General features: G+C 30.7%; 3 protein-coding genes across 5 annotated transcripts; 2 read left to right on the top strand and 1 right to left on the bottom strand.

Annotated features, from left to right (window-relative positions):
* LOC106761325 lies at window positions 1-875 on the top strand. The gene has a single exon (XM_014644866.2). It carries the CDS (start codon window positions 236-238, stop codon window positions 551-553), a length of 318 nt encoding a protein of 105 aa, XP_014500352.1. The 5' UTR covers window positions 1-235; the 3' UTR covers window positions 554-875.
* A 3,102-nt stretch (window positions 876-3,977) lies between these two features.
* On the top strand, window positions 3,978-8,059 carry LOC106759976 (probable magnesium transporter NIPA9). Its single transcript, XM_014643388.2, has 9 exons — window positions 3,978-4,185; window positions 4,548-4,646; window positions 4,784-4,913; window positions 5,403-5,491; window positions 5,842-5,898; window positions 6,022-6,080; window positions 6,534-6,654; window positions 6,831-6,979; window positions 7,281-8,059. The coding sequence occupies exons 1-9, from the start codon at window positions 4,075-4,077 to the stop codon at window positions 7,474-7,476; spliced, it is 1,011 nt and encodes a 336-aa protein (XP_014498874.1). The 5' UTR covers window positions 3,978-4,074; the 3' UTR covers window positions 7,477-8,059.
* Window positions 8,060-10,408: 2,349 nt separating this feature from the next.
* On the bottom strand, window positions 10,409-13,051 carry LOC106762310 (cytokinin riboside 5'-monophosphate phosphoribohydrolase LOG8). 3 transcript variants are annotated; one of them, XM_014646144.2, is made up of 8 exons: window positions 12,897-13,051; window positions 12,644-12,773; window positions 12,163-12,260; window positions 12,020-12,050; window positions 11,651-11,750; window positions 11,406-11,476; window positions 11,182-11,325; window positions 10,409-10,698 (listed from the first exon to the last, which is right to left on the bottom strand). In XM_014646144.2, the coding sequence occupies exons 2-8, from the start codon at window positions 12,755-12,757 to the stop codon at window positions 10,615-10,617; spliced, it is 642 nt and encodes a 213-aa protein (XP_014501630.1). In that variant the 5' UTR covers window positions 12,758-12,773; window positions 12,897-13,051; the 3' UTR covers window positions 10,409-10,614. The 3 variants fall into 3 exon arrangements, with proteins under 3 accessions (XP_014501630.1, XP_014501629.1, XP_014501631.1); XM_014646143.2 differs by having other exon boundaries at window positions 12,644-13,041; XM_014646145.2 differs by having other exon boundaries at window positions 10,584-10,698; window positions 11,171-11,325; window positions 12,644-13,044.
* Between the last annotated feature and the right edge of the window lie 1,286 nt (window positions 13,052-14,337).

Consider the following 14,337-nt stretch of genomic DNA (forward strand, 5'->3'; position numbering starts at 1 on the left):
TGGAATTTAATTTAATAGAAGAGAAGAGAGAAAAAGAAAATGGAGAAAGCTACAAGAAAGTTGAAAGTAAAACAGAGCCACCGTAGACTCAACCTCTTATGGTCGTTGTTGGACCCCACGCCACCACTGTCCCTCATATATTCTAATAAAACAAGAAAAGGTTCAGAATTGAAGAGAGAGAACCAACCCTTTGGCTTTTCCATTCTTCTTCTTCCTCCTCCCTGCCCAATTTCCCATGGAGGACTTTCAAAGATCAAGGTCTTATGCAAATGGCCAAATCATGCAGATTGAGAGCTACTATGGAGCCCCTAACAGATGTTACAGTGCTTCCTATGCTCAAACTCAGATTCCTCCCAAGTTGAAAAAAGGGAAAAGCATTTCTGCAGTTTCTTCTTTCTCCAAGTCTTGGACCTTATCTGATCCCGAGCTTCAGAGGAAGAAGAGGGTTGCCAGCTACAAAATGTATTCTGTCGAAGGCAAGATCAAAGGCTCCTTCAGAAAGAGCTTCAGGTGGCTCAAGAACAAGTACTCTCAAGTCGTTTATGGCTGGTAGTAGCCCTTCTGTTTAAATTCCTCCTTTTTACATCTATCACCTGTGTTTATCAGAACAATCTGTAGATTAATCATTTATGGCTTATCATCTCTTTACTTTAATTCCTCAAAGCTTTTCTCTATATGTCAAATAATCTGTTACTTTTTGTTGGGTCCTGCAAGATCTTCTCTGAGGGTTCAAATCGATTTATATTTGTTCTGTTGTTCATATTTTTTAGCTTCACCATGGATTGAATCATCGATTTATATTTGTTCTGTTGTTTCCATCAAACGTTTAAGGTCTTTCGGTTGAAGGTGTTAAAAGGATTATGTGTTTTATGGTATTGAAGTTGCTTTCCTTTGTGCTGTCATTGCTCTTGCATGGGGTATCACCATAGTGGTAGAAAATAATTTGGAGGAATAGCTTAGTGTGATGTGGACCTCCACTTCAACTTTTCAAGTCACAAGACAGAGTAGTTTGAAATGAGGTTTGCAGTATGGTGAAGATGAATAATTCTGTCGACATGACAGTAACTTCTGAGTTCTTCAATAATTTGCATAATGACATGATTTTTTACCTTAAACAAGTGTGATGCAGAATTGTTTCTGTGTAGAACACAACTTAGAATGTGGTCGAATAACATGAACTTGAATTCTATACATTAACCATTGATGATTGTTTGGTGTGTTGGTTGGGAGAAAGGAATTTTAGTGAAAGTGATTTTGATTAGCCAAGCACACGAAGCTGATATGGTTGCATAAAAAGTTAGAACTGTTATTGATCATTTTTCTTCTGTTTTCGTTCATATTTTTAGTATAAAATATTCAGAAACACTACTACTAGTATTTAAATAAACTCAAGATTGATTTTCTCACATTTCTTAAATTAAACCTACATTTTTTCTTGATACACTTGCTCACAATAAATTGAATTTTATATAGCTTGAACCAAATTAAGCAATGATCAATTGAATTCTTTTAGATCGAGTTGGTCAACTACCATCCATTTATAATTAAATAAAGAGAAGAAATAGCCTTTTTTTCTTTTTTTTAATGTGCGTGTCTTGTTGCATGAATGAAAGGAAATGTAACTAAACTAGATAACTCGATAATATAAGTGATGATTAATAGAATATTAATCCCAAAATTCAATAAATATTCTTTTAAGCATGTAGACGAAGGTCTATACTGAGCTTATTTTATGAATATGGAATGATGCTGAAAATGAAGATAATGATATAATAAAAATTAATAAAATATAGGTATATAACAAATTAAAAATATTTGTTTTCAATATTGTCAATAAATAAGATTCCTTGTGGAGATTGATGTTTCGTCTTCCATGTAAAAAAAAAAACATAAATTTGTCTTAACTACTAAGATAACATGAAATATGCTATAAATAAGAAGGAAGTGGTATTAGTTTTTGGTTGTTTCACGTAAACCAAATGTATCAATAAAACATAGTCTAAACATATTTACCATATCACAAACACTTTATATAAAATAAAATAGAGAAAATTACGTTTATAAAGCTATATAACATCTGTTTTGTTTTGGTTTTAAAATAAAATATAATTATTTTCAAGCATTCTTTAATACTTAAATAAATATTCACATTTCTTATATCACTTTTAATGTTTTATTAAAGTAATATTTTTTTTTTTAGAAATATCGCATTGACTAAAATTTAAATAAAAATTATGAAGACTAAAAATTAAATATAAAATGTAAAATATGTAAATGCTTTTATAAATAATAAAATAATTTTTTTATGTAAAATAAGGGAGATGAATGTAAATTCATTGAAAACACAGTGCAAAAGTCATTTATTAAAAGCATGAAAAACTAAATATTTATTTAAAATTATAAAAAGTGTAAATGTTATTTTATTAAAACATAAGAACATAAATATTTATTTTAAAATTGAGAAAAAGAAGAAGTAATGTTATTATTGAAATTTTAGGAGGGATAAATATAATTTTTGAAAGACTTAAAATCTCTTGAAAGCTAAAAACTTGAATTAGAATTTGACCCAATTCACGGCAAACTTGTTTTGATTTACAAATTAAATAATGAAATTGGGCTAATATAAACTTTTTAACAAATAAATAGGTTGATTAATCCCCCTTTAATGATTAATTTTAGACGTTAATATGATGAATGTGGGAAATATGTGTTTTTTTTCTTCTTCTTACAGTTATTAAACAATGAAAACAATTGTATAAATTCATTAAAAGTGACGTGCCAGATAAAAATTATACAACTATTTTTCTTACTTAATTAAATTACATTACCTTCGCTTATAATGTTTTATTATTATGTATTATTATATTTAGTAACAAAATATAAATAATATATGTACAGCTACTATGAGAGAAGATATTATTTTTAAAGACCGAAAGGCATATATTTGATTTTTTTTTTTTACCAAACTTGTGTGTTTGAAAATTTCGTAATTAATTAAAATATTTTCAAATGACATGTTATTATATCTGTAATATGAACCGTTGACAACTCAGCTCTTACTTATACCCAATCTAACAAACCTCAATACTATTATTTTAATACCCCTTCACATTATTTAAATACAAATGTATCCTTTATTATAATACTTTTTTGTTAAACCTGTATTTTTCCTTGTCATACGTACTAGAATTTTGAAGATGTTATATTAAATATATTACCAAAATGGATATATTTATATTTAATTTTTAGAGTTTAATATAATATATGTATATTAAATTATAGGTTTAATAGGTTTGGAGGTCATTATATTTGAGAGTTTGTTTCAATTGGATCCTCCAATTTTGAAAGTGATCAATTAAGTCCCTAGTTTTGTCAATTTGAATCAATAAACCTTTTTGTTAAACAATTTGAATCAATAGAAGTCAGCGTGCCACATGTTCAAAAACTTCACGGCGTTAACTGCATTTAACAGAAAGGCTTTTATTGATTCAAATTGACAAAATTAGAAACTTAATTGATCACTTCAAAAATTGGAGAACCCAATTGTAACAAACCTCCAAATATAGGACCTTAAACCTAAATTATATATAAAGAAAAGAATTATTTTAATATCAATTTTAAATTAATTATTTATAAAATTCAATAACTCATTATAATCATTAAAAATAAGTACACACTATGATCAAATAATGGTTTATTTTTTCAACTTTCCTTACATATACCTTTTCCGAATTTAATATTAAGAAATAATTATCATTTAATTTTACTAATTTCATATACTTTTCTTAAATGATTATATTTCAGTTAGATAAATAGAAATAGGATTATTGTCTATTAATATAATAAAGTTAGTTAAAACATTCTAACATTTTAGACCAAAAAACATGGATTTTATTGTCGCTGTATTCAAGTTGGTAGAGAGTATTTAAATTTTTAATAACTGCTTCAAAACCTTTTAAATAATGGCGATGAATAAACAAATAATAGCTAGTTTATGACGATTAACAAATCCTGGGCACAAAACAAAAAAGGAGGAGCACGCAGAGCAGAGTGAGGAAGAAAGGTTAGGAGAAGATGTGGGAATCAATTGTTTTGACGGTGGTTGCCACCGCCGGCAACAACATCGGCAAAATCCTTCAGAAGAAGGGCACCGTCATTCTTCCTCCTCTCTCTTTCAAGTTCAAGGCATCTTTCTCTTTTATCAATTCCAATTTTTTTTTTCCCATTTTCATATGCCCATGATTTGTTTCCCCTTCAAAATCTCACCTTTGGACATAACTATTCCATTTCAAGCATACGCATTTATTTTTCTTTGATGTGGATGTACCTGAAGCCTGAAACTTACAATTTGCGAGGTTTATTTGTTGGAATGATGAAATTGGGTACATGCACGTGGGTGTGTATGAACGTGGGATTCTGGGTGCAGGATATTTTAGTAAAGATGCCATTTTTCATTGAATAATGTGTGATCAGGAAGTCACTGTTTGATTAAGGATTGACATAGGTATGACATTTGGTACTTGTTGACAATTTTGTTGTGTTTGCAGGTCATAAGGGCATATGCTTTGAATAAAACCTGGCTCGTAGGTTTTCTGATGGATATATTTGGGGCACTGTTGATGTTAAGGGCATTAGCTCTGGCTCCTGTAAGTGGTTCAGTCATGCCTATGATAGAAACATAATTCAGAAGAAAGCTAATTGATATTACGTTATCAACAGCAGAATCTTCTAGTCCCTTACCCAAATTTTGTATTTGTGTAATTTGGTTGCTCTTCTGATTTAGGTCTCTGTCATCCAACCAGTTTCTGGGTGTGGACTGGCAATTCTTTCGGTCTTTTCTCATTTTTATCTCAAGGAAGTCATGAATGTTGTTGATTGGGTGGGCATTACCTTCGCAGGTTTCGGTACAATAGGTAATGTAAGTTTTAGATTGCTAAAGGAAAGAGCACTTACTTTAACTGCTTTATTTCCTTTGACACACTCCAATGAACATGGTTGTTGAAGTAATGATAAAAAATCTATATTCTGTTTCCATTTGTTTCTCACTGACAAAAAAAAAAAATTAAAATCTTGTGCATTTATTGACAATTCATTTTGTTTATTATGACGGGAGTAACAAATTTTTTAGGTTTTTATATGTAGTCCGAATTTGAGACAAAATATTAGAACTATAAATGTGATGGACTGATGATGCGACCATTTTATTTTTATAATTTGTGCAGTATGCACTTGTGTTGTGTAGCTGAGCAATGGATTGAGATTTTGTGGAATATGCCTCATTTATCATCTGGCTGCGAATAAAATCAACTTTGCAGTCGGTTGCTGGCATCATGTGTGTCATTCTATTGATACTAGAGTTAGGTTTAGGTATTCAATTTGTTAATATGCTCTTTTATATTTAGGAGTTGGTGCTGGAGGTGAGGAGCAAGGGGCTGCTGCTCTATCTATATTTCACATACCGTGGCTGGCATTTGTTGTTTTCATCTTGTTTGTAGGTACCCTGTCTTATGCTCTGGTCCATTATTTACCAACTTTTTTTAAAGCCAATAGGAAGGCATTTCTGTGGCCTCATGGAACTAATCATCCAGCAGTATATATATATATATATATATATATATATATATATATATATATATATATATATATATATATATTTTCACAAACCTGAGTGCATGACTACAAGCCGTACGATTTTGATAAACTGTTTTATCAGGAGTATTAGTTTTATTATTGGCATAACGTTTCTTTAAAGAGTGTAGGGTCATTTGTGCACCAAAGAAACATTACTATTTTTTAGTTTAAAACAGCTATTGTTTCTAATTGTTAGAACCACTTGTACAGATAATGCTTAATGGATGGCTTCGAATATGTAGGCGTAATCGAAGAGAACACGAGATGGTAATTAATGTTTTAATCATGATGGGTGTCCTTCATTCTTATATGTTATGCTTCTCATGGCAATCTAATGGGATATTTTGTCGTTTATCCTTCTTCCTTGTCCTGACGTTTTAAGTGATGCAGGTTGAATATGATGTTGTTGAGGAAATTATTTATGGCTTGGAATCTGGAATTTTGTTTGGGTACTGTTACTTCCCACCACATTTATATATCGTGCTCATAGATGAACTCATTTCTTTTCCTTCATTTACCTCATCTCCTTAATGTTGTGATGAAGATGACGGCTATTAAGTATTTATCGTTCTTTTTCTTTTTAATCAAGAATGCTCTGGGGTTAATAATGCAGTTAGTGATAACAAGGCATTTAAAAACGAACATGGTCTGCTTTTTATAACTATAAGTATTTAACAATATACAAATTTTCACTGCTTACAATCTTTTTATTTGTGGAGTTCAATCCTTAGTTCAATTAGATTTGTAAGATGTTATTAAGTATCACTACTTTCTGTGTATGAAGAAAACCAGCAGATGATAAGATGTAACGTTACACAGAAAACATACACACACACACAGATAACTAAAGTTGATTATAATTCTAAGTCCTTACTCTTAATTCAATTAATACGAAAATGCAGGATGGCATCTGTAATATCAAAGATGGGGTTCCTGTTCCTGGAGCAAGGCTTCCCCAAGCTGTTGGTTCCTATATGCATAATCGTAAGTGTCTGTTCAAGTGGTACAGGCTTTTACTACCAGGTACATTGAAGACCTTTTCATACTATTTACTTTTGTATTGTGAACTATTACATCCCTTAAGCCAAAGTGACAAGTGGGATGCCAATTTCAGTCAAACAGGCTAGATATTTGTCCAAGACCTGCCCTGCCAATTTCAAAGATACTAACTTCTTTTGTTTTTCCTGCTCCAAATGCAGACACGTGGTCTAAAACACGGAAGGGCTATTATAGTTTCTACATGCGCAGCTGTGGCATCAATATTGACTGGTGTACTAGCTGGGATGCTTGCTTTGGGTGAGCGACTTCCTTCGGCACCAAAAGCTCGCATGTTACTCCTTCTAGGATGGTAATATATGACGATATACTATAATTTCTTTCTGTATTTACATCCCCTGCCTTTGAAAGTTCTCCATGCAACAATGAACTCCTAGCTCTCTAGTTGTATACTTCACTCCCTATGTTAATGGTGGCATTGCATTCATGAGCATCTCCTGTTCCGCTTCTGATATTTGATGCAAATCTTTTTCTGATTCAGTTGAATGCCTTTATCTATTAAGTTAATGTATATAATTTTGGTGTTCTAAAATAAGATGGACACTTTCAAGGTCTTATGTCAGGAATACTTTAATTGTAAATGTTTTGTGCAGGCTACTTATTATTGTTGGGGTGATTTTACTTGTTGGTTCAGAAAAGCTAGTAAAATTCTTTCGATTGTCTTCACACCGCTTTAAAAGAAGCACCGTTGATAAAAGCTACGGCCATAGAAGATCTGCAACTTCACGTATTAGGGAACCTAGCCCAACTGCTGTCATTCAAGCGGCGACTGTAAATCATTTACTGTAATAATCTTCCAAAGAAAAAACTTGATTCATTCTCAGGATTCACCCTCACCTCTTGAAGATCCCTTTTGTAAGGATAGGTTATTTGTGTACAGTGGTTACTTTTATCAGAGGGCATGAATTTTTAGGAATCATTCCTTCTGGCTCTTATATAATTCATTAACTTTCTGATGCTACTTGTATAAGCTAGTCATGGACTTCTGATATTTCTGAATGTTGTAAATGAGGATGGTATAGTAACATGCAGAATGCTAGTATAGCATGGAAACAGCTTGCAGGCTGCACTACAGAATACTTCATTCTTAATTTCATATGCTAATGTAGTAGCAACAAATGTTCTTCGAGAATGGATATGGTTTGTGTTTCCGAGTAATACAAGAACAAGGCTGTACTGTTATCCACTGGAATTTTTCATTTGGGCAAAAGGGCCGATTCTATGAGAAGGCCACAAACCCTCTGTTGAAGGGAAGCATAATGATGTTTTGATCCTCACTCACAGCTAGGGACAATACATTTCCTTTTGATTTAATGTCAAGGTTGTGAGGCACTTTTAGAGTAAATATATTGCCTTTTTCACTTTGCACTTTTTTTTTTTGTTCTTGATTGCACATTCTATAGATAAATCAAAATGAAAGTCAGTGGTATTAGGAGTTTTAAGCCTAGAAAATCCTCGCAGGTGTTCCGGTCATCATTTAAGTAAAGTTATGAAGTTATTTACCTGTTGTTCTGTGATAGGATATTTTGGGCAGAATATTACATGATTTTTTTTTTTCTAGTAATATAAGGTAAATTTTCAGTGATATTTCATGTTGTTCTCTAATAGTATGTTCATAACTAATGGAACACCATGTTCTTGGAACCTTGTTATTATGAGATGTGGTTGACTATTTCGTAGAAAGATGCATACGCAAAGCTATGGAAAGATGAATCATTTGTCTTCATATTTACAAGCCCTTCATTACCTATCAATCATTTGTCTTCTAGCCATTCTTTAGCTTCTTTAAATAGAAGAATGCAAACCTTGAAGTGGAAGTGGGGGATATGTCTCTTATCCAGTTTCGTTTCTGACATACAAATGTTAACATATAAACATACAGTTTTTTAAATACGAATACTAATTTTTATTTTATTTCTTAAATAATAAATAAGGGTCCTTTATATACAAATTTATATTTTAATTTGATAAAAATAAATTTAACTTCATTCTTCTTTTATCATTTGAAATATAGAAAAACTGTAGAAGAGGGGTTGAAAAAGGTAAATAATTTGCGATTACAAATAACCATTGATGTGTTTTTTTCATATTTGTCATTCCAGCTTGTATATTTTATTTGTGACGTTCTCATTATTTTTTACTATTTTTAGTTTAACATCTTGATTGTCTCTGAAATAGGATGTAAATTTGCAGAATGATCTAGCTAATCTGAAAGGGTTGCAGAGGGATAAACTTTCCTGAGTTGAATGATAATGATGACAGCACTTGCTTTGGCATTCATCAATGAAAGAAAAATGTGGAAAATAAGAAGCAGTAATAAGCACTTTGTAACAGTTTGAGATTGACAACTGACATGTGAAACTGTTGGTCAAACTCTGGGGGACCCCCTCTTCATCAAACCAAAAACGCATACATTTCGGAGATCCAATTTTCAGAATTCTATTATACTATACTATATTATTACTATTATTATTATTTTCTTAAATCATATTATTTCTTCTTCTTTTTGTAAAAAATCTTAAATCGAACTTTTTATATATTTCAATTTGATTTTTATTTTAAAAAATTTGGTCTTTTCGTTTTTGATAATGGTGTATTTACACTGTAAAGAATTATCAGTTTATAATTTCTTTTTTATCTTTTTAATTATTATTTTTTAATTTAAAAAAATTAAGCTGAAATTCTATCATGTAAAAAATGTACCGTGACATGACAGTCATGTATCACTAAATAATTATATTTATATTTTATCTTAATTATGTTTTTCTTTTTTTAAATCAAACAATTTTATCTTTTTTCAAATTAAAACGAGATTTCATTTTTACATAAATTATATAGAAATAATTTTATTATAATTAATATTTTATTAAATATTCTTAACAATACTAAATTTATTTATATTTATATTTAACTTAATTTAAAATTGTTTCTAAATATTAAATTTGTTTGTTTTAAATTGTTATAAAATTATTTTAAAATTTTATATTTGTTTTTGTAAAAATGTTATTTTTAAACCAACTTAAACATTTATATAAAAATTATTGAATTTTACCTATTTTAAAAATATATAATTATTTAAAAAATTAGAAAAAGTTGATAAATTTATTTTATTTGAAAAAATGTAATCAATAAAAAAGTTTAGTATATTTGTTAATTAAAATTATATAAATTTTGTTTTAAATTAAAGAAGAACAAAATTATTTAATTTTAAAAAATATAAGACTGAATTGAAACAATAAAAATACAAAACTAAATTGAAACTAAATCAATGTTATCCAATATAATAATTAAACATGATATTATCACATTATGTTAATTTGACACATAATAAATTTATATATGTTTTTAAAATTAAAAAAAATATTTTAAAAAAATTATAAATTGATATGTAACACTTTTTTTAAGGGTATTAGTATCATACATTAAAATAATTGATGAGAACAAAATTTTCAAAATAATAACAAAATAAAATACATAAAAAAAATGAAACAAATTTAAAATTTTCCTATAAAGATAAAAATGAATGACATGATTTAATCTTATTAATAATATTATTATTGATATATTATTAAACGAATTAATAATATTGGGAAAAAAGTTATTAATTTTTTTTAATAAATTAAAAAATCATAGACAATTAATAATTAGACAATATTTGTCATTAAATTCGTTAATAAATTAAAAAAAAAACTAATTAAAACACTTTTTAAAAAATTACAACTTTTTTTTAAAGTGAAAACAGACTTAGAAACTTTCCTCGTAAAGTAGGACCAAAGGAATAATAAGGCCTCTTGCACTGAGTCATAAAAAGACGTACGTGATACACAGTAACAAACAACATATGGCCCCCATCTATGCAGGCACTTGTACACATCTCATATGATGAAGAATCACATCACAAATCAATTTTTTCAGAAAAACCTTCCATCACTCACCATCTGGATAATCACCTAATTGCTTCTTCTGCCAGCTCTCATGAGGGGCAACATGTTCGTGCGAAGGACTGTAATGCTGCAAAAACCAAAAAGTCAGCTACAATTCAGCTGTAACACTTCTTTTATTGCACCTAAGGAAACAAGACAAAAGAAGAAACAATCACCCTTTCAAATCATTTACTTTATCATCATTTTCAGAGTTTAAAACAATTGCCACATAAGCAGAAAACTCCTAAATGACAACAATTATCCAACAAAGTCCTACTTGACAACTGTCACACAAACAAAGTGCCTAAGGGGGCAGAAGATAAGAAAAGAATAAGACCTCCAATCCATTCTCACAAGTCCAAGTAATAATAAGTCATCAAAAAGATTCTTATGTTTATTATGTACATCCTTTATTTTAAACCTCAGATAGCAGCAGCAGACAGCACAATATTACCACTTTTTTACTAATGATAGATTAATTCTCATATTTCAAAACACAAACTTATGTTCACATAATTTTAATCTCTTCCTTTTACTAGGGTAAAGGGGAAATTGCTAACTGAAATTACACCTCCATCTTCATCATAAGTTCTTTAGCAGAAGTAGCAGAGACAACAATATTCCGTGCACCAGGCTTAATGAAGCCTTCTTTAACACCATTGTCAAATAATGCAAGCAAACAGTTATAGTAACCGTCAACATTCAGTAGACCAACCTGTGGAGGATGATTTTGAGAGTTAGCATTTGATTGTTACATTAAGGATTTTGAACTACACAGTAAAAATACTATGTTACCGGTTTTTTATGAATTCCAAGTTGGGCCCAAGTTATCATCTCCAACAGCTCTTCCATGGTTCCGTATCCTCCTAATTATAAGGACAGTGAGAGTCCATACTACATAATCAATACAACAATCCAAAACACCAAGAGTACAAACAAATTCCGTACAATTAACAACACTTTAAGTGGCTTTCACATGTACAAGACACGTAATCAACAATTATTTTTCAAAATTATTTCAGAGCTGTTTAGGTAACTACCAGGGAGAGCAACAAATGCATCAGCTTCTTGAGCCATTGCAGCTTTACGCTCATGCATATCTGAAACAATTCTTACTTCACCAACTGTTTCACCAGATATCTGTCAAAATTGCAATAATTCATTGATCATATTTTCTCCTTCAAAACCATCTATAAACTTTTCCATGGCCAAGGGATCATTATAAATAAAACACTAAATATCAGTCCTGTTACCATTTAAGTTATATTCCAATGCGTTGGTGGTAATGAAAGAACCATAACACTAAATCTCAGAAATAAATAAATCAACTGATTAAAGTAACTGCACAGAAAAATGAACAAAATGATTAAAGATTGATAAAGAAGTTGCTGATGTGGAAGGACAAATACCTCGAGAGGCATGAGAGCTTTTGGAATGATCCTGTACGTGGAGTGAAGGTAAAATGTGAAGAAGAAACAAACAAATTATGAGACAATGTGATCAATTATCAGTGACACTAAAAAGTAATTTTCCTTTTTCTTTTTGCACATACCCCAGGACATGGCAGCCTCCATCATAGACTCTCTGAGATATTAAGCCCATCAGCCCAACACTGCCACCACCATACACCAAGTCTAAGTTCCTCTTTACCTGTAACTCACACCGTAAGATAAAAATGAAAAAACATAAAGAAAGTGATGATGAAGAATTCTTCACTCTGTGTGTGCAGGCCACATAATGCATTCATACAAAATTGTTAAACCTACCAGAAAAAAGAAAGACTCAGCCCACAAAACAATAAAGAGCGTTCTTTCACAGACATAACAAATTCATCTCCAAGTATCATCATAGAAAACAAGAGCTTCTTTACGTAGAGCACCAGTTATGCAGAACAAAATACATAAAAAGTGAACAAAGCAACACAGAGGAGGTGCTCTGGGACCAGATAAAATCCTTTTTTATTGACAAATGGTTATAGACAAAGAAAATAATATGCAAGATAGTGAAGAATGATGCAAAAGAAAACCACGAACCAGTTCATTGCCCAATTGAATCGCAGCGTCGCTGAAGATTTGCCGGTTGCCAGAGTTGCTGCCACAGAAGACACACACGGTCTTGAACTTGCTTCTGGGGTACCCTTCCTCCATTCAAAATCGATGCTTTCTTTGCGGGTTTTCAATTCAAAGCAAAACCGTTCATTGGAAGAAGAAAGAAAAGAAAATAAAAGAAAAAGGGCAAGCCTTAACGCCGATCAAGATTATGTGTTGTGCTTTACTACTTTAATACCTTTATGAGTAATGAAGAAAAGCCAGAAACTTTCTTTGAAGGGGTGATCCTAAATAGACAAATAGAGCATGTAAGAGAAATCGATGAGACGGGGACTCATTTTTGGTGAGAAAAGACGCCCACCCCACAACATGCTCTTATTTCTTTTCCAATCCTACGTCTTTTTGTCGGCTTTGTAAACTTTAATATACAGTATTACTATTAATTGACACTGCGATAATACCCAATTTTAGGGTTCCATTAATTAACCACATAATTAATTCCAATCATGTACTAATACTCCTACATCACCATCCTTTTAGTTTTATCGGTGCAAGTATCTTCTCCTAAAAGGAGCTCAAATTGACTCGTCTGTAAGAATTAAGATTAACATCTTCCATACGCGCAATAATATATTATTGTCAAATAAGATTCCATGGATAATGATATTAAAAAAAAGTAGTCGAATTTTCACTGAAATGATAGGGAAAAAGGGGGTGAAATGATCCTCGATGAGGTGCAAACATTTCTATGGTGGTCAACTATACTGTTTGTTCAAGAAATTTTTAGTAAGTTCAAAAGTTTTAACAGTGACAAGTTGTCTTTAAGTAAATTTTTGAGAATTCTGTTTCTTCTACAAAAATTGAATTTCCTTGGTTTTACTGTAAAACGGTGAATTTTTGTTTGGATGTGACAAAGAAAAGGGTAGGATGAGACATTGGAAGTTTAGAACATCCAAGTAAGATTTTCCAAAAAACAAGGATCAAATCAAATTAGTAAAGATAAAATATATATATATATATATATCAGAAAGGGCAAAAAAACAAACATCTATGATTCTTTTGTGACAAAACATTTACGATCGTTGGTGAGGTATCGAATAAATTTAATCTTCTCGTATGGCTTCATATCTTCTTTTAGGTTATTTATGGACCACAAATAAGACTGAGTTTTATTTTTGTCAGTAATTGGTTCTCTTAAGAACAAGAAGAATGCTGAATTTTGAGAGTTATTCTGGATCTAAGAAGAATTAGTATCCTAAAAAACTCATTGAAAATGTGTGTGTGACCCTACCATTGAAAACAATAAATAGGTTTATTGAATTGGTGGGTGATGAGAGTGGAGGAGGAGCGTGTGCGTGTGACATGGGAATATGTGATGGAGCAGTAGCAGAAGCACTACAAAAGGGTGAAGAAGAGGAAACATCCAAAAATGAACATCATACCATGTCTCATTGTCCTCCACATGGACGACCCTTGTTGCCTCAAAAACCTCCGTTTCTACCATTTATATTTTTTTAACCTGCTTTTCAACAATCTTCTTTGTTTTCTAACAATACTTTTTATCTTCCCATACTTTTCTTTATGAATATAAATATAAAGTTTAATTCAGTTTTAAGTTTATGATAAACTTAGATACATGTTTCTATTAAAATATCGATTTATTAAAAATTAAAATACAC

The sequence above is a fragment of the Vigna radiata genome, chromosome 5, assembly GCF_000741045.1.
Source record: "Vigna radiata var. radiata cultivar VC1973A chromosome 5, Vradiata_ver6, whole genome shotgun sequence".
In the NCBI taxonomy this organism is placed as follows: domain Eukaryota; kingdom Viridiplantae; phylum Streptophyta; class Magnoliopsida; order Fabales; family Fabaceae; genus Vigna; species Vigna radiata.